Here is a 26356-nt window from a genome sequence, read left to right as displayed (position 1 = left end):
TTGAAGAGCTTCAGTCAATTCAGCCTTGGTGAATGCTAACTTAGTCGCAAGGTCTTCATTAGTGGATTTGTTATTTGCAATCTGTTCTTCAATTCACACCCTGGTTTCTCAAGTATTTCATTTTCTTTCTGTAAATTTGAAACTTTTGCTTCTGATTCATGCAGCTGAGCTTTCAATGCTTCACTCTGAGTACTAGATGTTTTTGGAATGCCCTCCAAATCTTTCTTTGAAGGTCAATCTTATCAGTCAAAAGATCATTGCATGCTGCTATAAAATTCTGTAAAACAGAAGTGAGATTGGAGATTTCCCATATAAATGTTGGAGCCACATATCCATTTTCTGATGCAGATTTATCATGTAAAGAAGAACCATCATCATCTCCAGATGATATGCCTTGACCAGTTTTACTCTCATTGCTTTTCTGAATGATCCCTTCAACTAGTTCCCCAAGCTTGTGAACTGTTTCCTCCAAGCTTATGAAATGATCCGGCAAATGTTGGCACTCAGCTTCAAGCTGTGCAATTTTCTTGATACTCTCTAGGTGTTGCCTATGAGCATCATCAGTCGATTCCTCATTTCGAATCTCAAGCTCCTTCTCAAGTATTCAGACCTCATACTTCAGAGGCACATGAGTTTCTCTGAAGCATTCATGGTGACAGATTGAGTTGAAGCTGCAACCATCAAATGGTATAGAAGCTACAGACTTCAGTCGACTGATGACAGATTAAGTTGATTGAAGTATTCATTGTGACACAGTAGACTGACTAATTAATTGTCCACCAGAAAGTAGAATTCAAATCGAAGCAAAGATGCAAATAGAAGGCAATATATATGGCCAAATGGAACAGTGGAAAACTACTGAAATTTTTCATGAAAAGATTTCAAGGAGAAAATATAGAGAAATTTTGATAGTGGCTCATCAATGAACATAGGTATCAATCAGGGTGGCTCAAGGCATAGGCCATTAAGATCTATACGTAGGGCTCTTATTATATTAGGCCCCACAAATTTTACATATATATACCTATATAAATTAAATATGAATATTAATTTAAAAACATATGAGTTTGGATAATAAATATTTAAAATTATGGTTCAAATAAATTTTAGTCGAAATTTATTTTCATCAGTAATTTTAATTTTTTACTATCTAAATTATATTTGGTCAAAAAAATTAAATTTTTTATAGATTAAATCTGGATTTTTTTTTTATTTTTTTTACTCGTGTTAGATTTAATTGATAATTTTAAATTTTTACTATTAAAATTAGATTTGTTTGGTAATTTTTTATTAAAATTAATTAGTAATTTTAAACATTTTGCTGATAAAATTTTAATTTATTAATCAAAATTAAATTTGATTAATAAATTAAAAATATTTATTGGTTATACTTAATTAATATTTTTTATAAAAAATACTTTTAAAAGTTAAAAGTATATTTAATATTGTAGTATTATTTCTTTCTTAAATTTTATTTTTCTTTTACTGTTTTTTTAATAATTCACCATCGACTAATTAAATATTTTTTGTTAAATAAATTTTATTAATAATTTATCAAAGTTAACATTAATAAAAAGATAGTTTAGTTTACGAAGCTGCCGTCAATACGGGATTCTATGGAAGAGTTTATTATACGTAGTGACTATATCTAGTACACGAAACTATTTTCTTTAGGTCATACAATAATTTTATCGTTGTGTCGAGACTTTCCTTCCTCTCGAAGTTAAAAATGATTGATAATTTTTAAAAATATATATATAATTAAAATGTATATTAAAAGTATTACAATAATTTATTTCTTGATTCTAAATTAGTTAATATAAAATATTTTTTATTTTTTAAATTTTACTAATAATAAAAAAGTGATATTTGACATAAGATAAAGTTATTATTATGTGACTTAATTAGTCTCTGCTTCTAATTGTATAAATAATCATTGGTAATACATTAAACTGACCTTTTAAATTTTACTAATAAAATTAAATGTTGATATCGGGACATGGTTGAGTTGGTTGATACGAGGTAAATATTGTTATGCTCTCCCCGGAGTGGCCAATTGCAACTTGGTCATAGGGTCAGTCATGTTGGGTTGATAGGATGACAAGTTCCACCTTTTATTATAAGTAACAAAATTAAATATTTCTAATAATATTTATTTAAAAAATATTAAATTCTTATTTTCACCTAGGACCTCAAGATTTATTTAAAAAATATTAAATTCTTTTTTTCATCTAGGATCTCACGAATGGTTGAGACGATCCTTGTATCAGTGAACATAGGTCATGAAGTAAGAATCGAGCATTCTACTATGCCAACGAAAAGGATTGTATTAGCACTGTTTGCATTGTTAATTTGTTCTTTTATTTTTGCTATAAGTACTTGTGTTTGTTGATATAACACGAGCACCATTCTTCAACGGCAGACTTCTCTTGTTAAAGAGTATGACAGTCTTATCACTAATTGATTCATTATTAGATAATAACCTATAAGTAGGCCATTAGGTTTCGAGATAGCGGGTGTAGATTTGATCCAATAGGTGATTTAAATCTATTAAGCATGTCAGATTCAATACCATAAACTCAAATCTAATTAGAAACTTTAATTCAGAATGAGTTTGTTTTAGTTCACGGCCATTTGGGCGGATTAGAATTAGAATTAGATTTATGTTATTTATTTATTTTAATTTCTTCAAAATCAAAAAACAATTTTGAAAATTAACTTTGAATATGAAATATTTTTTCAATATTAATTTTGGAATTCCCATTAATTCAAAGATAATAATAATTCAAGTGCATGCAACATGTATTCTTCAGTTTAGCTAACGAAATTAACAATTGCAACATGTTAAAATAAATATTCATGAACTTGACAAAAGGAATGAATGATTAAGGACTGAAAGAGAATAGCAACTCTATTGGAATTTATATTTCAAGGCCATTTGGCCCGTTTGCAATCAAACACAGCTATCCCATTAAAATTCACAGCCAACTGAGCAATTATTCAATCAAATATGCAAATGTCTTGTATTTTGATTAAACTAATATGCTTTCCAACTTAAATGAAAGGAAGCAAGAACTGAAATTTTAATTCTTGTTGATGATGTTTTCAGAAATTGAAGCCCTTGTGATTGTGGAAAGTTGAGGTTTCTTTGACATTCTGCATTACAGAGGGCAGAGGGCTTATACAAAATAAACAGCATTCAGGCCTAAGATGATTGCATTCTCACCAGATCACTTGGGCTGGTAGATTTCAACAGAGAACGAGGTTGTGAAGATGAACTATCGCATAGCAAATGCTTTCTCATATGAATTAAAGATGTTGCATCAAGTTATCAGAAAGATGCGTCTTACACGTAGATCAAGTGTTGCCAAACTGTTTCACAGTACAAGTGAGAAAGAATGGGCAGCTACGAGAAACTCGCCACCTATCTTTAATAAACTGTAACTAGACTTTCCGGAATGGCATTACTCCTGGTCCCAAAGCAGCAGGCTACCTTTGCAATGGCTTTCATCCATCCAATCATGGGTACTGATATGCTACTCGCATTTTATGGATCTGTAGATGTGGCGTACAAACAGCAAAGCTGCATGGAAGCCAACCATACCAAGCAACAAGAAGAAGCCATAGCAGATGCAAGCCATATACCCGAAGAAGAAGGAGGTCTGCAGGAATCCAGACATGTCCGAGCGGGCATAGTAGTAGTACAAACAGTAGGCGTATACAAATAGGCCAGTGGATCCCCCACATAAGAAAGACCTGCATTTGGATAGGCAGATAATTAGTTCCATTCTATGGAGAATGGATGATGGAAATAGAATCAAGTGCTGAACTGTTTCTGGGCAAGTAAATTCCTAATAGTATTTATGTACTGCTAAAATATATATATATATATATATATATATATATATATATATATATATATAAGAAAATCAAATTAGCCTCTATGAAACTTGATTAAGTGCATCATTCATGTTTACAGACTTGGATTTAAATGGCCTGATCCGAAGAACAGATAATGGTTATTCTTTACATTGACAAGTTTACTGAAACTAAGGATCTGCTGTTATATTAGCATACACCTCAAATCTGAAAAAGATACATGGCAGCACAAGTATCTGCAGGATATTTATTATCTTAGTTGAAGCATCACTGCCACAAGGTTAAACATATACAAAAAAAATGTTTTCAAGAACGTAAATAGATATGTGATAAAATAAAGGATCCATTATAAGCAGGAGGTATTTGATGTTGACGAGATCAGATTGCAAATGCACTAAACTTTGATATAGAAACACCACTATGTAGAAATGATAGCTCATAGAGCTGAAGAACAATAGACAGTGGCTTACCTCCACCACCATTCATGGTCTTCAGCAGCAAGTTGAAAGTAGGTTAGTGCAATTGTAATGAAAGCTGTCACAATAAGAAGGATGATGAATACTATGAACAGAATACTGTAGATTGTGTATATCCTGTGGCCCCACACACTAGCAAATATGTAGTAAAGTTCAATGTAAATTGCACTGAAAGGAAGAAAACCAGCCATTGCCATCTGTGGGATTGTTCCTCGGTACCAAGGCAATGGGGGAATTTCTCTTGGATATTTCTTTGTCTGGCAAGGGGCCTGAAACTCTGATTTGCTATTTTTACCAGCAATTCCACCCAAAACAAGCAATGGAGCAGTTACCAATACCCATATGAGAGCAATGACAACAATGGTTCCAAATGGTAATGCTGCAGTAGCGCTATACACAATAGCAACAGTATTCAGAAAGCAGAATGTCATGAACAAAGGTCCACAGAAAAGGCATCCTGTCAACAGCAAATTCCTTACCTGTCACAAAGAAAAGGGGAAAAAAATCACATCTAACCACAAACCAATTTGCTGATAATCAGACATGAAGTCTTCCTTAAAGCTATGGAATGTTTGATTTTATGCATGCATTTATGCAACCAAGGGTACTACAAAACACGAGGAGAGCAAAGGGAAAACAATTAAAAAGATTATGTAAAAAATAAAGAATGTACCCAGTTTGTCCCTTCAAGCTGACAGTAGAAAGAGGTAGCAGTATATCCAGCAATGCCAGAGGTAAGTGCATATATGACCACCAGAGCAGTGAACAGAGACCCACGGTTGTAAGGATAGAAAACCCCAACTAGTGCAAGAATAAAAATGAACACGGTGCTGCAATACATATCAAGAAAGGAAAAGAAAATCAATTCTAACTTCTAAGTAAACATTATCGGATAGAAATTGCCACCTTATGCAGTGCTTAAAATACAACATCTGCTAAGATATTTAGAACACCCTAACTAAATGCAACAAGTGATTTATATAGATCAGTTATAGTGGTACCTAATAGCTTTACTGGATGTACTTACAGAGCAAACAACTGAGTGCCAGAACCAAGACATGCAGCAAAAAGTGACTTGTTTTTTGGAAACCGAAAGACGTCACCATGGATGTACTTCCACCCAGTCTCTTCTAGCTCCTCAGTAGATTCCTCATCATGAGCATACCTAAGAAACACAATGAAGATGTATAGACATCAGGTTTGCAGATAATTTGGCAAGAATGAAATGGGGAGAAAAGCAAACAGAAGCCAAATGTCCCATAAATTGGTAGATAGATATTACCAATAAAGAATATAAAGAATAAATAAAGGCAAGCCCGGTGCACGAAGCTCCCGCCATGCGGGGTCCCGGGGAAGAATCCATTGTGCGCAGCCTTACCCTGCTTTTTGTAAGAGGCTAACCTTTTTTGGTTACATGGCAACAACTTTACCGTTGCGCCAAGGCTCCCCTTCATAATAAAGAATATAATAAACAAAATTTATAGGCCACAAGGGTAAATTCCATTGTTTATCTTGAACAAGTGCAATGCTTTTACTAGAATTAGATTAGCCATGTCAAGATTCTGCTTTGTCATAGATTCACCATTGATTAAACTTATAGAAAAACAATCATGATAATTAGAAGTTGGAACTTGATACGCACTTCACAAAATCATTCTTCAGCACACGCATGAGAATTGTTGCTAGGAACCCAGTCAATAGAAGAACAGTAACACATGAATTTATGATGGAGAACCAGTGAATCTCCAGATGGTGAGGCTGGGAAGAGGTTTGTGAGTACTTCTCCATCCTCTTCTTGAATGATGTTTTTGTCTTCTGCCATTTAGCAGAGTAGGTAAAATCTACCTCAATATCCCTGTCCTCAGTAATATCCACCAGTGCATTAGGATCAGTATGAACACTAATCTCAATCACACGATCCTCATTGTAGAGTATATCAAATTGCATTTGTCGGAAAAGATAGTATTTGTAATCACTCAGATCTTTTCCTTCCTTGTCAACTTTGCCAACAAATCCCCAAATAGGAAGGTCATCATAGTACATCTGGAAATAGTAATCCTTGGCGACAGCATCCCTAAACCTAGCAACATCTTCCGGTTTGAGTTTCTTCTTGCAAAGCTCCTTGAATTTAAAATCTTCTCGGAAATCAAGTTTGTAGGGGGCATCAACAAGGCGATCTCCATTCAAAATTTCACCAAGGGCTTCCCTTTTCTCTTTTAAATGCTCTGTTGTCAGTGTTAATCCAAAAAAATTAGGGAACATCCCAAGAATATTATTGAACATATAGCCAGAGAAAATAGATCAGAACCAACCTGGAGTGCAAAAGGGTAGATCAAAGTAACGATATGTTTCACTGTAAAGAAATACGTGTATAAGCAACAAGCTGTCAGTACAGAAGATGGACTTTTAACAAATTGAGAAGTTCATCTTCAACTAAAGCGATGTCATAAAGGCATGCATGACTTCAAATATTTTTATTTACATGTTTATAATCAAGATTAGCTGAAACTCAACGGACACAACGCCATCCACTCGAACTGAAGAGTCAGAGATCATCAAATAATCCGACAAATTCTAAGGGGCAAAAGCAGCAGTACAAGTATTACACAAATAAAGCTCTAACAGTAGCTAGAAAAAGAACAATCATTTTGTGGATCTGCCTAAAAAAAGATCAATATGTTTAACAATAAATCAGGAGGCACATCTTTCACTTTACGAGTTAACATATTTTTCGTGCCAAAGAAGAAATCAGCAGATCATTCTCGGCGACTTCGACCTCCCGGAAACAGATGGAAGAAGGAAGTGTTAAAAAAAAAAAAAAATCAATAGATCTATCAGAACAGAGGTTACTCTGACGAAGATTAAGAGGAACTCACCTAGGGTTATGGAAAGGACCGACCTTGTTGGCGTAGAGAGGGACGGGGTCCCCTTTCTTGTAGCGGTGATCGGAAGCGTCCGACGCTACTCCAGCTATCCCGAAGCACAAAATCAGCAACGCCGCTGCTGCAGCAGCCAGATCCATCGACCCCCTCCCCATGGCTCTAGCTCGGATCAAGTCAAATCGGAGAGAAGCGATGGACGGAGTGGAAAAAAAAATGGTCTTCTTCTCTCTTGTGGATGGATCAGGTTGGAAATTACGATTTTGGAGAACATCCGCCGTTTTCCGTTAGTTACATTAATAATGGTTTTAAGAGATTAAAGAAACGGCATTTTGTATTTAAGTTTTCGAAATTTTTAACGGGTGCATTTATATTTTTATATTTTCTTTCTAAAAGATTTTTTTATTAAAAAATATAAAAAAATACTCTTAAATAAATATGTCAATACACCCTGTAGGAAAATACTCTTAAATAAATATGTGAGTTTAAAAGGCCTTTTCCAAAAAAAAAAAAAAGTTTGATTTAAATGCCATAACAATTTTTCAGATATATTTTTTTAATTATTTAAAAAGCATATTAATTTTTGGCTAAAAGATCCCGTGTTAGTCAGCGATCTTGGCCAATCGTCAAGTAAACGGTCAAGATTAACTATTCGATGATCTTACGGTGAATAAGACCCCGTTAGCGTGAATAACGCACGCAGCGGCTGCACTGTAATGTTGGATGGGCCGCGAGAAAAGGAATCAGGAATCCGTTCTGTGCGCAATCGACCGATGGGATCCTTGCAAGACGAGCAGAGCGCATCTTTGGAAGAAGCGCTCTTGCGTGAGGTTTGATAACCCCTTCTCATTATGTTTCTGCATGAAGTTTGGTTAAATTTGCTTTCTTACAAGCTGCTAGTGCTTAACCGGTTTTCGTTTTTTATGGTACTTTGCGGGCTTTTTGATGTTTTTTTAGCGGAATAGTTGACTTGTGATTCGGATCTTTGAGTTGATTAATTTGCGAAATTATTATATTTTGATTATTTGCTCGGGTTTGCAACTAATTGTTTATCTTTCGAAATTAGTTTTATTTCTGTTTTGAATTTGGGGTTTCGATTGGTTGCAATATTATTCCTGGCTTCCAAGCAATGTTAGTCTGTCATTCATGAAGGGGAAAAAAAAGTTATGGGTCCTTTACTACTGCAGCGAATTTGTCTTGCTTTGGAAAGCCATTAGTATCTTTTTTCTCTTTGTTGTTTTTGTTTGATATGTATTGCGACTGGAAATCATAGGTCTTTTTTTAAAAAAAAATAAAGAGTTTAGATTTTCACAAGCTCTGAAAAGATTTTGATTTGATGAAAAACTTCATTAGCTTATGGAAGGCAAGTTTTTCATTAATTTAAAGTGGCAGAAATTCACATTCGCTAATAAATTTTTAGTTTTCACTATGGTTTCCCTTGGTAGAAACATCATAGATCAATGCTACAGCCATCATAAGAACAGTCCATAATTGTTTTCTTTTAAAGTTTGTCTTTGTAGCCAATTTGCCACATTTTTCATATGTAACATTTAAGAGGTACAATAAACTTACATGCACATATTCTCAGTCAGCTAAGAATCCCTTGACCAACTTGGATTTGTGAACGAGCTTTCTGATGCAGAGTTCGTATTTGTTTAGGTTAAGTATGTACTTTTTTAAGGGTGAGTCATTCAAGTAATCTAATTTGTTATCATGGCTGATGGTGCATTATGAAAGATATGGTTCTTGGATTTGGTGCACCTTTCACAGAGCGAGAAAAAAAGTTCATCTAATAGGAAAAAGCTTCTTTTTGCTCATATTTGGCTTTACCTATGCTGAAATGGCCTCTCAAGTATGCCCAACATCACAAAAATATTTCTCCATTGTGGTATTTTTCATGTCAAATTGAAAATTTAATGAACTATTGAATCATGTGATTAATTTATAACCAGGCAACTATACTGGATATTCATGTTACTTTACATTTTCTTTTGATCAGCTCATAGAAGGGTAAGTGATCACATCAACTTCCTGTTGGTGCAATATCCCTTAGGTCAAGGTTGACTGGTTAGTTTGACCAAGCTTGAGTCTTGGTCATAGTTTCGATGTTTGACAACACATGTAGACACATGGACAATGCAGGTGCAGTTGTTCATATGGGGAGATTCTGATCACTGATCAGTGTGAATGAAGAAGAGTCAAGTAGGAATACCTGACTGGAAGGAAACCCTGGTGAGTGAAGCCAGGTGAAAGTCCTAGTGAGTGAAGCTAGGCAGATGAAAGTCCTAGTGAGTGAAGCTAGGCAGATGGAAATCCTGGTGAGTGAAGCCAGGTGAAAGTCCTAGTGAGTGAAGCTAGGCAGTATGGAAGTCCTGGTGAGTGAAGCCAGGCAGAAGGAAAATCCTGGTGAGTGAAGCCAGGTGAAAGACCTAGTGAGTGAAGCTAGGCAGATTGAAAACCCTAGTGAGTGAAGCTAGGTAAAGTCCAGGTGATCGAGAGTGGCCGGATACTTGGCATGAAAGAAAAGTCAAAGGGTCAAGGTTGGCCGGACACTTGGTGAGGAGTCCTAGCAGTCGAGGGAGTGACTAAATGCTAGGCATGAGAAAGGTTGACCGGATGTTGGTTTGGGAGGTTGGGACTTGGTTTTGGGCAAAACCAAGTCTTGGATCGATCGATCGATCCAGCTCGATCGATCGATGGATCGATCTTCTCTCACGTCTGCGGATCGATCGAGGGTCTCAATCGATCGATAGATCGATTGGGGAGTCCCTGCTTGGGATAGCCGGATCGATCCGTGGATCGATCGGCCGTTCCATTCAGACGCTCGGATCGATCCGTGGATCGATCAAGCCTCCCGATCGATTGGGAAAAATCGAATCGATCCGGATCCGGCCGTTGAGTCGTATTTGCCGCAGCGAGCGTTATCTTGGCACTTCTTCACCGATTCATTTCAGATCTTCACGGCTCCTCCAGCTCTTCTCAAGCTCGAGATCGTCGGTTCTTGAAGGTTCTTGGAGACTCTTCCAAGTCGAGGCGGATCAAGCAAGAAGAAGAAACTAGGGTTAGGGTTTGTACACTCATTTTGAAAGCTTGTATTTCTTTACTACCCTTTCTTCTTCTTGTATTGAGTCTTGTAGGGCTTCTCAGCCTTGGTAGTTACCATAAAGGAGAGTTTCATTAGTGGAGGTGTGTGTGTTGGTGTGGATCCTTGGACTAGTCACCTCTTGAGAGGTGGATGCAAGTAAACCAACCGTGTTAGCGTTGTGTGATTTGTTTACGTATTTTCCGCTGCGCATCTTGAAAGAAATAAGCAACGACGAGCATGACGAGCTATTCACCCCCTCTAGCTACTTTTGGTCCTGCAAGTGGTATCAGAGCTTCCTCGGAATCATCGCCGGAAGGGGCAAACAAAACAAGCAAAGCTAGAGGGTGAAGAAGTTGGAGCAAATTCATCAAAGTCCAAGAATCAAAAGGCTCGACCTCAAGATGCAATTCAAGATGGACTTGGATTTGACACAAGGTGGCTCCACCGTACACATCAAGCTTTGATTCTTGGAAATCAAGAATCGAAAATTTTCTTATGATGGAGATAGAAGCGATGGTTTGCTCTTATGGAAAGCTTGAGGCTCCAACAAACTCCAAGGGCAAGCTTTTCAAGAAAGCAAATGGAGCTCGGAGGCAGTCGAAGGTGCGAGGCCAATGAAGTGACCAAGATTTTGGTAAATTATTGCGAGCACCATCCTTCAAATGGAGAATTTGAAGATCTGAAAGTTTATGGAGCAAAAGCTTAAGAGATCCCTCCGTTGTCTGAGCGAAGTATCCGGAGAGTGACTCTTTGGAGCAAGATCGAGAGGAGGACGAGGTTGAGAGATGTTCAACCTCCGAAGAAGAAGTCGAAGAAGCTTCATCCTCGAGGAATGCATCGAAGGGAACAAGGAGGAGCGTACTCCTTGTTTCATATTCAAGATGATGAAGCCTCCACCTCTGGGATTGAGGGGGAACTTGGTGACACGGATCGAGAAGAAGGAGAATCCTCCACATCCGGGTCAAGAGAAGAAGAGAATGAAGAAGCTTCCACCTCCATGAGTCAAGATAAATCAATTGGAGGAAATCGATTTCGGATCAAGAGGAAGCCTCAATTCATATCAAATGGAGGAGCAAGTGTCACCCTACACAAGAAGGTATAAATAGTTCAATTAATAATAAGAATCATATTATATGTTTTGAATGTAGGGACATGGGCACTACAAAAGCAAGTGCCCTAAATTGGCAGAAGAAGGGCCAAGTGGCAAAGGGCAAGGAGAAGTCAAAGGAGACCGTCCCCGAACGAAGAGCGAGGAGCACATTGTGTGTTTCTCTTGCAATCGAAAGGGGTCAATGCCCAAGGGGAAGAAGATGGTCGAGGCTCAAGGAGGAAGCTAGTCGAGGGGCAAGGTAAAAGGAAGGTAACTTTTATTGAGCCTACCCTTTACATTATGGTAAAAAGCATGATAGTTCTAATTTTTATCATTTTAATGCAATTTACCATAAGAATAGAAAGCGTGAGGGCTTTAAAGAAAAGCATGTGGCCCTACATGCCAAAACTACCCAACTAAGGTTAGGAAGGTAGATAGACACTTGGTGAACAAGGATAATAGATACATGCCCGAGAACAAAATGCTCGTGGACCAAAACCTAAGGATTTAATGATGAAAATCAAGTCTTGAGGTCGAGACTTGATAAAATGGAAAAGACCTAAAAGGATGGAAAATATCCTACAAGGGCAAAATGAGCAATACCTAGGGCTAGGAAAATCAAAGTCATCCAATGGCCATAGAGGGTTGGGATACAAACCAAAGGCTAAGAAGGATGTGCCCTCGTACCATAGAGTTCCGTATAGTTATGGAACAAACTCTAGGTCCAGTGGTCAAGCCAAGAATACTAGGGAAGTCATCCCTAAGAGTATTTTTGCGATAAATGTGACTAAGACTTCTAAGAAGTCTAAGAAAGTCACTAACAAGGTCACAAGGGAGGCTATCCCTAGAGTTGACCTAGAAAGTGTGACCAAGGCTTCTAAGAAGCCCAACAAGGTCACCAGGAAGGTATCTAGGGAAGTAATCCCTAGTGAGTACCTAGAGCATCCAAGGAGCACCAATAGGTGTTGGGTTCCTAGGAGCATCTTCTCTACCCCATAGATGGGTTAGAGAGTGTCAACTCCGATTAGAAGGGTAGTTAACCCAACTTTGAGGAAATTGACACTCAAGGAGCATTTTCAAGGTTTTGTTAACCTTTGAAAATGAAATGAAATGATTATTTACTCTTGGAAAGAGTAAAATGTGCTATAAAGGAAGAAATTTGAGATGACTTTAAATGGCACAAGAAATCAAGTGTTAAGAAATATCAAATTGGGACTTTGGTATTGTCTTAGGAATTTAAGGCAAATCTAAGCCTTAATTTAAAGTGATTACTCTTATGGGAAAATGAAATATGCCAACATTTGAGGAATGTTTTTAAATTTTCAATTGGCATAATTAATTCAAGAGATTAAAGAAATGTCAAGTTGGGTTTTGGCATTTTCTTAAGGAAATTGGACAATCTAGGGTTTATGCTTAAGGATTAGCTAAGGGTTAAGGATACTTAGATAGATAATCTAGGTATATTTTAATTATGCTAAATCTTGTCATGTTTGGTTGCCCATTATATGTCATGACATCATGTTTTATTTGTGCATTCATGACTTATTATGAAAAGCTCAAAAATACCATGTCATGACATACATACATCATGTAGTTATAGGAAATTTTCTTCTGAAAATTATTTCTTTTTGATGTATGTCATAACATTATCATGCATTAAGTTTAATTCCTTGTAATTAAGGACAAATGGCATTTAACAACACTTATTAACAAGTGACATCCTAGGTGGATGTCTAATATCTCTAAAATGCCTAAATAGATATGCATGATCCCTAGAATAGGGCAAAACCAAAATCTCACATCTCACAAGATCTATAAGATGACTTGTATGTGTTTTAGTGCACATTAGATACAAGTGAGATGTTAGGATGATGAACAAAACTCAATATGTTGATTTAGTGCATTCTTTTGAGTTTTAAGTTCATCAAAACACATAGTTATGTGTTTTCCCATCATTGGGAAAGCTAATGTACAAGTCATGTGCATTAAGCCCAAGGAATGTGATGGGAAATTGGTTTTGAAAATGTTTTCAAAATGATTTTGGAAAACCTTGGTGAAGGCTATCTTTTGATAGTACTCACCATTGAATAGTTAGACATAAACTTGAAGAATACGCTAAAGTTTTAGCAAGTTTTCAAGCTTGTGTCAATCTTTGAAAATATGATGTATTTTCATAGAAAACTATTTTTCCATGATAAAGTATACCCTAAACAATGTCTACACTAAATTTCATGATTTTTGAATTTTTGTAGAATTTTCTAGGGGCCTCTGAAGGTGACTGAAATCATTTTTCAGCAACTATCAGACATCAATCGATCCACCGATCAATTGAGGGTCTCAATCGATCAGCCGATCGATTGGGAGCAAGCTTCTCGCGAACAGAAGCTTGCTGGATCGATCAGCCGATCGATCCACAAGGCCTGAATCGATCAGTGGATCGATTCAGAAAGGTTCAATCGATTGGAACCCAACTCCAATCGATCCAAGCTGCTGATTTTGGCTGGGAAGGCCTGATTTCAGCATTTTGAACCTATGTTAGTCTAGGTAACCATTCCAAACCCCTCAAAATACATTTGTATACATAAAAAGGGTGTTTTCGTGTTGAAAACAAGGATGGATTGGTTAAGGAAGACTATATTGAAGTCTTGGGTGAGATTTGTTTCAAATTTTGAATATTTGAACCTCAAAGCTTCTAAATTTGGGTTTCCTAAAGGATTAGGGATTCCAAGTCATTGTTGGTGCAATGACAGAAGTTACCACCATGTCTTTAGGGGGAGGGACTCTTTAAAGGCATGAAAATTATTTTTCATAAACCTTGGAAGGTGGTTAACCTTCCGTTAAGTGAATAATGCTCAAGGATGGGCATTTGCCTACATTGAGGAAGAATGTAGGGTTAAGGATAAATGAAGGGTATGGGACCTTCATTATGGGTCATAGACCAGTGAATGTGAACAACGATGAGCAACTCTTCAGGGGGAGAGTTTTCAACAATGGGGCATTTGTTGAAGTGTGTCCAAAATTGAGGCACGGGTTGATGTGTGCTCAAAGATGGGTTGCTGTGTGCCAATAGGGGGAGAATGTGTGGTTTAAGTTAGACCTTCATTACCTATGGGGGAGGTCATAGGGGGAGAATGAAGGGAACCAACATTCATACTTTGGCGTGAATGGAGTTAAGGCTATGGGATTAGCTTAACTCGGAATGGTCCGAACTTAAAGGTATTGTCAAACAAAGGGAGATTGTTGTGCGATATCCCCCAAGGTCGAGTTGATTGGTTAGTTTGACGAGCTTGAGTCTTGGTCGTAGTTTCGATGTTTGTGATACGTATGAACACGTGGACAATGCGGTGCGATTGTTCGTATGGGAGATTCGATCGGGGACTAATCGGTGTGAATGAAGAAGAGTCAGTAGGAATACCTGACTGGAAGGAAACCCTGGTGAGTGAAGCCGGTGAAAGTCCTAGTGGTGAAGCTAGGCGGATGAAAGTCCTAGTGAGTGAAGCTAGGCGGATGGAAATCCTGGTGAGTGAAGCCGGTGAAAGTCCTAGTGGTGAAGCTAGGTGGTGGAAGTCCGGTGAGTGAAGCGAGGCGGAAGGAAAATCTGGTGAGTGAAGCCGGGAAAGACCTAGTGGTGAAGCTAGGCGGTTGAAAACCCTAGTGAGTGAAGCTAGGTAAAAGTCAAGTAAGTCAAGAGAGGGCCGGATACTTGGCGTGAAGAAAAGTCCAAGTGGGTCGAAGGATTGGCCGGACACTTGGTGAGGGAGTCTAGCGGTCGAGGGAGTGACTAGATGCTAGGCGTGACATACCAACAGGTTAAGGTTGACCGGATGTTGGTTTGGGAGGTTTGGGACTTGGTTTTGGGCAAAACCAAGTCTTGGATCGATCGATGGATCGATCCGGGCTCTGAATCGATCGATGGATCGATCCGGACCTTCCAATGACAAAGCCTGCGGATCGATCGGTGGATCGATCCAGGTCTCAATCGATCGATAGATCGATTGGGGACTGCTTCACGCGATAAGCGCCGGATCGATCCGTGGATTGATCCGGTGCGTTCCCGCGCTACCGGATCAATCCGTGGATCGATCCAAAGTCTCCCCGTTCGATTGGGAAAAATCGAATCGATCGGGATCCGACCGTTGAGTCGTATTTGAGCCGCAGGCGAGCGTTGTCTTTGGCACTTCTTCACCGATTCATTTCAGATCTTCACCAGCTCTTCCACAGCTCTTCTCAAGCTCGAGATCGCCAGTTCTTGAAGGTTCTTGGAGGCTCTTCCAAGTTAAGAGGCGGATCAAAGCAAGAAGAAGAAACTAGGGTTAGGGTTTGTACACTCATTGTAAGCTTGTAAGCTTGTATTTCTTTACTACCCTTTCTTCTTCTTGTATTGAGTCTTGTAGGGCTTCTCCATAAAGGAGAGTTTCATTAGTGGAGGGTGTGTGTGTTGGTGTGGATCCTTGGACTAGTCACCTCTTGTGAGGTGGATACCAAGTAAACCAACCGTGTTAGCGTTGTGTGATTTGTTTCTGTATTTTCCGCTGCACATCTTCGAAGAAACAAGGAACGCCGAACACCGGGCACGCGACGAGTTATTCACCCCCCCCTCTAGCTACTTTTGGTCCTAACACTTCCTACCAAATGAGGTTTGCAATTGTTAGTCATTGACATTTTGCCTTATAACCAAAGGGGGTCTTCTCATGATTAATGATTATGCGCTTCACATACATGTTGTTGAATTTTGAATTAAATTTAAATCATTTTTTGGTAGTGTTTTTAGTCCCACATTGCTAAGTGGAGAAGCTTGGAAGGGCTTATATAGGAAGCCCTTCCATGCTTGCTTAGCAATGATAAGGGGACCTACACGCATGCGCGGGCCAAGCCCAAATCGAGTGGATTTGGGGGGTTCGAGCCGGAAATCCATAAACCGGGCGTCACGTACGCGATTAACGCGCGCAGGGGGGGTGCAAATCCCCAGCCCGTGGGCCTTGCGCTCACGGGCGGCCCGGTCTGTTTTTGCTAGTTTGGTTCAGTCTGAACCAAACCAGTTTGGTTTCCGGTTCGGTTGGTTCGAACCAAACTAGTGTTTGGTTTTTGTTCCGCGTAAGGAAACGCGACACCGCGCAGTGCTTCGTACCTCCTCAGAGTGAATAAAAGGGGACAAGCAGTGCCTCTATTCTTCACTCAATCTTCCTTCTTCTCCCTTCTCTGTGCGATACATTCTGCACAGCACCTCCTCTGTTTTTCTTTTCGAGTTCGAGTCTTTCTGCGCCTTTGTTGTGCCCTGAGGCTTGGTCTTTCGGCGATCTGAGGTTGGGTCCGAGTGTCGCGTCCGTTTTGGAGTGCACCTACGGACAAGACGAGCGGTTGTCGGATCTTGGGGGAATTTTGCCGGGGAGCCTTTGCACCGTGAGGCGGCAATAAATTCTCTAAGGACAGTCGGCGTGCCGACGCTTCAACCGGATAACTATATTCTAAACCCGACTACTTTATTTATCTGTCTATTGCATGTTATTTTTGTGTCAATATAATACTGCTGTTTATATTGCTTTAAATATATTACCAACACATGTTAGGGATGACAACAGGTAGGTTACCTACCCATCCCAATGCATGTCTAAGGTTTGTATTGCTCTAGCTATACTTATGCTGATGGACATCCATACCTAATTAAAGAGGTAGCATGGCTTTAATATGTAACAAAGCAAAGTGAAAGCTTAGGTATTTTAAGCATGTGTGTGTGCTGTGTATATATATATTATATCAATATTATAATACAATTAAGTGGCATCAATGGTTGAGGCCTTAAATCCAAACCTATCTCGTATCTATAATGATTATCTATTTTGTTATTGAAGCATGTCTTGAATTCTCTTAATATGCCATACCTAACTAAATAGGTAGGGTAGTTTGTTGGCGTAGCGGGGCCGACAAGAGTGAGGTGAATTGCCTAAAAAAAATAACCCCTTTCTCGATCCTTTGATTAGATTAGACTAGCACAATAATAATAATAAATTAATTGAACAACTAAATAAAGGAAGTAAGAGGACAATTCTATTTACTTTGTTACAACCTAGGTGGTTGTTAATTCAAGGTGTTGAAGAAAACTCCACTAGAATTCTCCTTTGTTGTAGGCAAAGAAGCCTCTTACAGAAGTTGATAGCTCAAAAGAAAAACTAGGAAAGTGTACAATACTTGTTGTTCAAGTTGTTAAATTATTCTTAGCTCCAGAGGTCTTTTTATAACCCCTAGAAAATTCTATCCGAAGCTAGAAGACACCTTCAATAGGGTGGAAGGTGCGCAAATCTTATCGTCGAAGATAAAATTTTATCTTTGGCTAACAACTAGGCAAGACGCCTTCAATAGGCTGGAAGGTGCCTTCGCACTGTTCATCGAAGGCGCCTTCCAACCATGGAAGGCGCCTTCCACAGTACAACTTAGTTGAAAAGCTGATCTCTTCGCGTAGTTCTTCACGTAGGTGATTCTCTGGCTAACCGGAGTTGAGCTCATCCGAATCCAACTCCGATCTTCTCCTCGAGCAGTCTTCCTCCCCGGTTTCTCGTCTCTCGGACTGCCGCGCGCGTCCTTCTCATCCGCCGGTGTACTCTTCAGTAGCATCTCGTCCTTCGGATGCATCGAGCTCGTCAACTCTCTTCCCGTGTCATCCTTCTCTCTAGCTGCGTCTTCCGCTCGAGTTCTTGTGTTCTTAAGCTCTTGCACACTTAGACACAAGGATCAAACACAATAAGACCTAACTGAACTTAGTTGACCACATTAAAACTACTCCGGGTACTAACATAGTCATGTGCAAGGATTGAAATCTCATGTTGTTTCAGTAGGTGATTATCTAATGATAACCTTTATTAGATCTTTTGGTTGACAGATAGCAATATTGAATTTGCAAGCTATGATAACCTTTCAATTGTGACATAGAAGGATAATGAATTGGCATTATTTTCTTGCATAGTATTGTTCCCCCAAATTTTTTTATTCACTTTGATTCCTATAATTTTGAGTACTTCAGACAAGAAATCTTGTTTTACATTTTTTTTTAATCATATAAATGTTTAGCTTAAGCGCTTAGACCTCTTTTATTTATTATTTTCAAATTTGCGCTTTTGAAGAATGAAAATAAAGGGCCATATACAGGAGATGGATCTGTGGACATTTATGGAAACCCTATTTTAAAGGATTCCACAGGAAACTGGAGAGCATGCCCCTTCATTCTTGGCATGTACATTTTCAAACTGTTTTTTATTTCCTATATTTAATCAGCTTAAATTTCTACTTTTAAAAGATACAAATTATAGGGAATGAGGGCTGTGAGCGTTTAGCGTTTTATGGAATATCTACAAATCTTGTAACTTACTTGAAGAACAAGCTGCATCAGGGAAATACTTCAGCTGCAAGAACTGTCACCATATGGCAAGGTACCTGCTATATTACGCCACTGATTGGAGCAATTTTAGCCGATGCATATTGGGGGAGATATTGGACAATTGCAGTATTTTCAACAGTATACTTCATTGTAAGTATTACTCAGTGCATCATTATCTTGTCCTTGTCGCCCAGCTCCATTTAGGGTGATAAGATCTATTTTCCTTTTGTTAAGATGATTAGTGCTGTTTATTACTCATAGGGAATGGCTACATTGACCCTTTCAGCTTCAGTTCCTGCATTTAAGCTTCCAGCCTGTATAGGATCATTTTGCCCAGAAGCAAGTGCATTTCAATATGCTATCTTTTTCAGTGGACTCTATCTGATTTCACTAGGGACTGGTGGGATTAAACCTTGTGTTTCTTCATTTGGAGCTGACCAGTTTGATGATACTGATCCAAGAGAGCGAGTGAAGAAGGGATCTTTTTTTAATTGGTATTTCTTCTCTATTAATATTGGTGCTTTAATATCTAGCAGCCTTTTAGTTTGGGTACAAGACAATTACGGATGGGGCTTGGGCTTTGCAATCCCTACATTATTTATGGGATTAGCAATACTGAGTTTTTTCTTTGGCACCCCACTATATAGATTTCAAAAACCTGGAGGAAGCCCTATTGTAAGGATGTGCCAGGTGATTGTTTCCTCATTTCGCAAATGGAAAGTGCTTATGCCTCATGACTGTTCTCTCCTATATGAAGTGCCTGAGAAGTCTTCTGCAATCAAAGGAAGTCGAAAAATAGAACACACAGATGAACTCAGGTAAAACTCTTATCTTTTATACAACATTGACTTTGAAGCCCTATCGTATCTTTCTTAAATTATCTCTGTGAAGAACTTAGCGGACAATTGAAGAAGCTTGATGCAAATCTCTTGCTTTTTTATTATGCGTTTTCTATAGTGGATCTCTTGTATAATTGTGATTGGACTCTTATGACATCTGCATTCTGTGACTAAAAAGATCACATGAAAAAAAAACAATTAAAGTTGCATAAATCAGCAGGATCGTGTACTGAATTTTGTGTACATGTGTAAGCTCTTCTCTGCATAAGGATATTTTTTGGTCAGAAATTTCACGTTGTAGGACAGTTCAGTAAGTTTGGAGAAAATATATTTGCATCCAAATGCTATCTCAGAGAAATGGGCTTATTCAGTCTCAGTTTTAATAATTCCTTTTAAGTGCCTAAAGGATTTTAATGTTTGATATTAGCACCATCTCTGCATTTGGAGAGACACTTCTTCAAGAAAATTGCTTTTCCTGCTGTTAGCCTGTGCTTATTTTCACATAGCTTAATCTATTATGGACCTGACCTTGGGTTTTTGCTTAGCAACTGTTTTGTTCTACAGATTTCTCGACAAAGCTGCTACTGTTACAGAAACTGATACGAACACTGGAAGCTTTTCAAATCCATGGAGACTGTGTACTGTCACTCAAGTGGAAGAATTGAAGATTCTGGTCCGGATGTTCCCCGTCTGGGCAACTATCATAGTTTTCGCTGCTGTCTATGCACAGATATCTACAATGTTTGTCGAGCAAGGAATGGCTATGGACACAAAAATAGGCTCCTTCGCCATTCCACCTGCATCTCTTTCAACATTTGACGTTACCAGTGTGATCATATGGGTGCCAATCTATGACAGCATTCTTGTTCCAGTGGCGAGGAGATTCACGGGCAAAGAGAGAGGCTTTTCAGAATTGCAAAGGATGGGCATCGGCCTGTTCATATCCATACTAGCTATGGCAGCAGCTGCAGTAGTTGAGATCTGGCGACTGGACATCGCCAAGGCTGAGACTGTTCCCTTGAGCATTTTATGGCAGATGCCACAGTATGTTTTAGTTGGAGCAGCCGAAGTATTCACATTCATTGGGTCACTTGAATTTTTCTACGATCAATCTCCCGATGCAATGAGAAGTCTATGCAGTGCACTATGGCTTCTCACGATTGCACTCGGAAACTACTTGAGTTCCTTCATTGTGACTGTAGTAGCGTCGATAACAACTCGAGGAGGGCAGATTGGATGGATTCCTGACAACTTGAACGAGGGGCACCTAGATTATTACTTCTGGCTTCTTGCCGGGCTGAGTTTTTTGAACCTTCTGGTGTATGTCGCCTGTGCAACCAGGTACACAAGCAAGAAGGCTACTTGAAGTCCAAAAACTCAGTTTAAGTTATTCCTGAAACATGGATAATCTGATATTGGTTCTGTCGATGCTTTCCTTCAATCCAACAATTGTCTCTCTTTAATTAATTTAATTCTGTCCGAAAATAATGAAGGCTGACTGTGTATATGGCTCTTCTGTTGATCTCGTGCAGACTCTGTTCTGATCTGCAATGCACAGAACATCATTGTCAGGCAAGGAAAGGAGTCATCGGCGTTGACCCTCCGACGCTCAAGTCAATCGTCGGAATAGTAGAAAGAAGGTGGAGCAACGTAGTAGCTATGAAAGTACAAGCGTAAATAACGAATAACACATACCTCCACTAGTGTATGGACCTCTCCTTTATATAGTGCTATAGTAGGCGACGTGCCCATTCCTCAAGGCGCGATCACGTTATCCCAACCGTCCTATAAAAAGACATGTTAGAAAAGTGTCTGTGGTACTATACCTTAACAAGGCATGCAAATCCTTGACATGACAGTAGAAGCTTCTGTCGTGCGATTTGTCTGTTAATCATGCCTTGTTGTCAGCAGTATTATCTCCTAAAGGGATATTACGAGATATAGGAGGGGTTCGACTGTTTTGGCCGAGCGGGATAGTCGTTCGGTCGAGACTCCCTGTCCGATCAATCCCAGCATATGCTCTCCTTCATAGTACCTCTATTCAGTAGGTTATGTCTTGCTCGATCGGACATAAGCTCCGGTCGGCCTAACACTCGCTTGGTCAGTTGTGAGCCTCTGATGTTCTTTCTGTACTGATCTCGGTGGGAGGAGCGATCTATTCCGATAAGTTTCATGGTCTATCGGAACCTTCAAGCCCCGCTCGGCAGTTGAAGTCAACCTCCACCTAGCCCACTTTTGGTGAGCCCATTGGTTCCCTAGTGTTGACCGCACGGACTTTGACCTCCATGTCGGTTACTATCTATGCCTTTAATCCTTATTTGGTGGGCTCAATTTATCACCGCATCATAAGCTTTCCCCTCAAATTTAGTTAAAGGAGGCTAGCAAATTTTCCACTTTTTTCCGCTTCTTCATACGAGTGTTTTTTAATGGTTGTTGACGTCATCCCCTTTTCTAGAAGACTGTACAAATCTCTAGTCATTATTGTCGAGCACATCGTCCATGCCTTTTAATTAAGTCTCATTAATGCTTCCCTGTCGCCAGCCACCACGTGTGTCGATCTCTGCCATCGCATGCTTGATGTGACACGTGGATATCCGCGGTTGATGTGACAAGCGTTGTTTCAAATTCAACGGTTAGATCTCGGTTCCATTTTCTGTAACCCTCGATCAGATGGCTCAACACGATCGTCCGCGAGATTTATAAGCCCTTACTCATCGTCATCTTCCTACCTCACCCCGTTTTCTTCTTGCACACGCTCTCTAACACCTCCTCCTCCTTGTGATTGTCGTTGATATTTCTCAGTAATCCCTTTCTTTATTTCTTTTGTCAAATCCTCAATCTTCTTCCTTCTCGATTTTCTATGGCCTCATCTCCTCAGCCACCCGTATCCATCCTCGGGCTATGGTATACCTCTACTGGGTCCAAGTTCAACGGGGATGAGATCGATCAGATGAAATTCGCCTATCGTTTCCCCTCTGATTATCAAATCGCCATCTCCTCTGTATACGACCGACCCTATTTACCTCCCGATGGTTTTTTGCCCTTTTCCAAGGACCAATTTTGTGATGCCCGTCGCTTTCTTGTTCATCCTTTTTTTTCAAACGTATGCAAATATTTCCACATCTCCCTGTACCAACTAGTGTCCAATTCCTTTAGGCTACCATGCGAGGTAGTCATGCTATTTCGTCTGCATGGCATCCCTTTAGTACCTCATGTGTTCCACTATTTTTACTATCTCAAGTTGTCCGAACCAAGGGTGTTTCTCTTTCAAGCCCGAGTGAGTGTCATCTTTTTTGATAAAATGTCGTCCTCTAATAAGTACTAGAAGGAGCATTATTTTTTATTCATTTTCCCGCTCGACTCAACTTCTCAACCGTCTAGCAGATGGAAGTGATGAAGGCGCCATCGCTTGGAAGATATCGAGGCCGATTGGACTATCTCCAAGCAGCCTCGAGTTTGGTCGGTCAGAAGTACCACATACACAGACTACTATTGGAGAGTGTTTTATATGTGTTCAGATTAAGTCCAATCCAAACGCGACTGCCCCTCACCTTAGGTATGCCCTTTCTTCTCTCCATCTTTGAATCTAACTGATTTCTTCTTCTTTCTTGCAATTCAAACATGCTAAGGGCACAATTGAGTGGCAAAAGCAAGCTTGCTGACACGAAGATTAAAGCCAAAGGTGTTGCCGAGTTGGAAAGTTGTGGCCTACTGTCGTTTGACTAATCTGACGATCTGACCGGCGAAGCAGGAGGAAGCCACGTTATGGCCAGCGAGGCAAGTGGAAGTCGAACGACGGCTAGTGATGTCGCGGTCGCCATAGTCGAACTCCCTCCTGAGCAAGCACCAATGGCACCGATCGTGGTACCCTCGGAGTCAGCTACCTCGGATGAGCTATTGATCTAGTGACGCAAGAGGCACTGAGGGGAAGTTTCGTCCCATTCGACTACCTCTTCCCTACAAACTTCTACACCACTACCTCCCGTCCACCTTCCGAGCGGGCAAGACCCCATCTCTCAACTTTCCCGAGCGGGAGATGGTTGTTGTTACCACTCCCCTATCATCTAATCGGACACCATCGCTATTCGCGCTACCACCGGGGACCATATTGTTGGTTGCTACTCGGAAAACCTAGAGGTTCCACTGTACAAAAATTTTGTACAAAGGTCTGAACCTTTTCCTAGCTACCATGTGTTCTTTTAAATTAAATTTTGGATCGCCTGCGGAACTTAACACGTTTGATCCAAAACTTAATCTATTTGTTCTTTTAGGTTTTGACTTGGATCTCCTGCGGAACTTAACACGTTCGACCCAAATCGCCTTAAGTTATTAATTCCATTAAATATTAATTTCCATAATTGATTCCCAGTACTGACGTGGCGAGGCACATGACCTTCTTGGATATGGGAGCAACCACCACCGACTAGACAAAACCTTTTATAGAAATCTAATATTTAATTTCCTAAAATAACTTTAGATTAACCGAAAAGAACAATCAAATCACAAGGAAACAATAAAACAAAAGAACACAACTTCGAAAAACATATTCGAAATACTAGAATCGTAAGCCTCTTGTATTTGGTATTATTTCCATAAATAACTAGCATGATGCGGAAAGAAAAATTACTAGTTATACATTCTAGAAAGACCTCTTGATCTTCTACCGTATTCCTTTTCTAACCTCGGACGTTGTGTGGGCAACGATCTTCCGAGATGAGAAACCACCAAGCACCTTCTTCTCCTCCTAGCTAGGTTCGGCCAACACAAAGAAGCTTCACCAAGGACGAAGAACAAAACACCAACCAAGCTCCAAGGGATACAAGCTTTCTCTCCTTCTTCTTCTTCTTCTCCAAGTAGTATCCGGCCACCACAAGAGCTCCAAGCCAATAGAGAAGGTTCGGCCACCACCAAGAGGAAGAGAGGTTGGCCGGCCACAACACCAAGGAAAAGAGAAAGAAAAATAGAATAGAGTCATTAGCTTTGAAGCCTCCTCTACCCCCTCTTTTATAATCCTTGATCCTGGCGAATAAGGAAAATTTAATAAAAATTTTCTTAATTCTTTTTCCATTGAAAAGGAAAAATTATTTAATTAAAAACAATTTTCTTTCTCAATTTTATTTGGCCACATAAAAGCTACAAACAAGGAGAGTTTTAATTAATTAAAACTTCCTAATTTGTCTCCAGAAATTTATAAAATTTCTCCAATAATTTAATCCCTTCATGATTGGTTTATAAAAAGGAAATTTAATAAATTAAAATCTTTCTTTTAAACATGTGGATAAAAAGAAAGTTATCTCTAAAAATTAAAATCTCTTTTAATCTACAAATAAGGAAAGATATCAAATCTTTTCTTAATCTTTTGTAGAAACTAATAAAGAAAATATTAATTTTAAACTTTCTTTAAATCATGAACATGGTTAAAAGGAAAGTTTTCTTAAAATTTAAAATCCTCCTTTAATCAACAAATAAGGAAAGATTTCAAATTTTAAACTCTCTTTAAACATGTAGATGATTTACAAATAAGGAAAGTTTTACCAAAATTAAAACCATCCTTTTAAACTACAAATAAGGAAAGAGATTAATCTCTTCTCTTAATCTTTGTGAAAACTATAAAAGGAAATTTTAATTTTAAACTCTCTTTAAAATCATGATATTCACATAAGAAATAATTTTAATAAAATCCTTTTAAATATTCTAGTGGCGGCCACCTAAGCTTGGGACCCAAGCTTTGGCGGACCTATATGGCTCATCCACTTGGTCTTGGCGACCCTAGCTTGAGTTCCAAGCTAGCTTGGCCCCGTTGGATGGGTAAGAAGGTGGGTATACGGTGGGTATAAATCTCTATATACTAGAGGTTACGATAGGCCGAGAGGAAGAATTGGTTTTGGTCTCCGATGAAATTAAGCATCCGTGTTCGTGAACACACAACTTAATTTCATTAATAATAATTCATTCCACTAAAGAACTATTATTGAACTACCGCACCAATCCCAAATTACATTTTGGGCTCCTTCTTATTATGAGTGTGTTAGTCTCCCTGTGTTTAAGATAACAAATGTCCACTAATTAAGTAAGTTACTGACAACTCACTTAATTAATATCTAGCTCCAAGAGTAGTACCACTCAACTTCATCATCATGTCGGACTAAGTCCACCTGCAGGGTTTAACATGACAATCTTTATGAGCTCCTCTTGGGGACATTCTCAACCTAGATCACTAGGACACAGTTTCCTTCTATAATCAACAACACACACTATAAGTGATATAATTTCCCAACTTATCGGGCTTATTGATTCATCGAACTAAATCTCACCCATTGATAAATTAAATAAATAAATATCAAATATATGTGCTTGTTATTATATTAGGATTAAGAGCACACACTTCCATAATAACTGAGGTCTTTGTTTCTTTATAAAGTCAGTATAAAAGAAACGATCTCTAATGGTCCTACTCAATACACTTTAAGTGTACTAGTGTAATTATATAATTAAGATAAACTAATACCTAATTACACTACGACCTTCCAATGGTTTGTTCATTTTCATTATGGTCGTGAGCTACTGTTTATAATTTATAAGGTACTGATAACATGATCCTCTGTGTGTGACACCATACACCATGTTATCTACAATATAAATTAATTGAACAACTACATTTATCATAAATATAGACATTTGACCAATGTGATTTCTTGTTTATACCAAAAGCTAGGCTTTTAGTATACACTCTAACAAT

The 26356-nt window shown here is 38.9% G+C and overlaps 2 protein-coding genes across 2 annotated transcripts; one reads left to right on the top strand and one right to left on the bottom strand.

The window, feature by feature from the left end:
* Positions 1 to 3305: 3305 nt before the first annotated feature.
* On the bottom strand, positions 3306 to 7534 carry LOC122006637 (transmembrane 9 superfamily member 3-like). The gene is made up of 7 exons (XM_042562205.1): positions 7232 to 7534; positions 6668 to 6708; positions 5998 to 6580; positions 5383 to 5520; positions 5029 to 5185; positions 4350 to 4834; positions 3306 to 3756 (listed from the first exon to the last, which is right to left on the bottom strand). The coding sequence occupies exons 1-7, from the start codon at positions 7390 to 7392 to the stop codon at positions 3537 to 3539; spliced, it is 1785 nt and encodes a 594-aa protein (XP_042418139.1). The 5' UTR covers positions 7393 to 7534; the 3' UTR covers positions 3306 to 3536.
* Positions 7535 to 7937: 403 nt separating this feature from the next.
* On the top strand, positions 7938 to 21084 carry LOC122006636 (protein NRT1/ PTR FAMILY 8.3-like). The gene is made up of 5 exons (XM_042562204.1): positions 7938 to 8064; positions 18525 to 18630; positions 18711 to 18928; positions 19040 to 19596; positions 20182 to 21084. Exons 1-5 carry the CDS (start codon positions 7951 to 7953, stop codon positions 20981 to 20983), a joined length of 1797 nt encoding a protein of 598 aa, XP_042418138.1. The 5' UTR covers positions 7938 to 7950; the 3' UTR covers positions 20984 to 21084.
* Positions 21085 to 26356: the final 5272 nt, after the last annotated feature.

Source organism: Zingiber officinale, chromosome 7B (genome assembly GCF_018446385.1).
Source record: "Zingiber officinale cultivar Zhangliang chromosome 7B, Zo_v1.1, whole genome shotgun sequence".
NCBI classification, from domain to species: Eukaryota; Viridiplantae; Streptophyta; class Magnoliopsida; order Zingiberales; family Zingiberaceae; genus Zingiber; species Zingiber officinale.
This window is presented reverse-complemented; position numbering and strand designations above follow the sequence as displayed.

Excerpts from the sequence above, each read along its gene's own strand:
- LOC122006637 (XM_042562205.1), bottom strand. The coding sequence starts at position 7,392 with ATGGGGAGGGGGTCGATGGATCTGGCTGCTGCAGCAGCGGCGTTGCTG. Across the intron at positions 6,709-7,231 it reads GGTCCTTTCCATAACCCTAG|TGAAACATATCGTTACTTTG; the intron begins GTGAGTTCCTCT and ends ATTTCTTTACAG. Across the intron at positions 5,186-5,382 it reads GGCACTCAGTTGTTTGCTCT|CACCGTGTTCATTTTTATTC; the intron begins GTAAGTACATCC and ends TATGTATTGCAG.
- LOC122006636 (XM_042562204.1), top strand. The coding sequence starts at position 7,951 with ATGTTGGATGGGCCGCGAGAAAAGGAATCAGGAATCCGTTCTGTGCGC. Across the intron at positions 8,065-18,524 it reads AAGAAGCGCTCTTGCGTGAG|AATGAAAATAAAGGGCCATA; the intron begins GTTTGATAACCC and ends GCGCTTTTGAAG. Across the intron at positions 18,929-19,039 it reads TTTCAACAGTATACTTCATT|GGAATGGCTACATTGACCCT; the intron begins GTAAGTATTACT and ends TATTACTCATAG.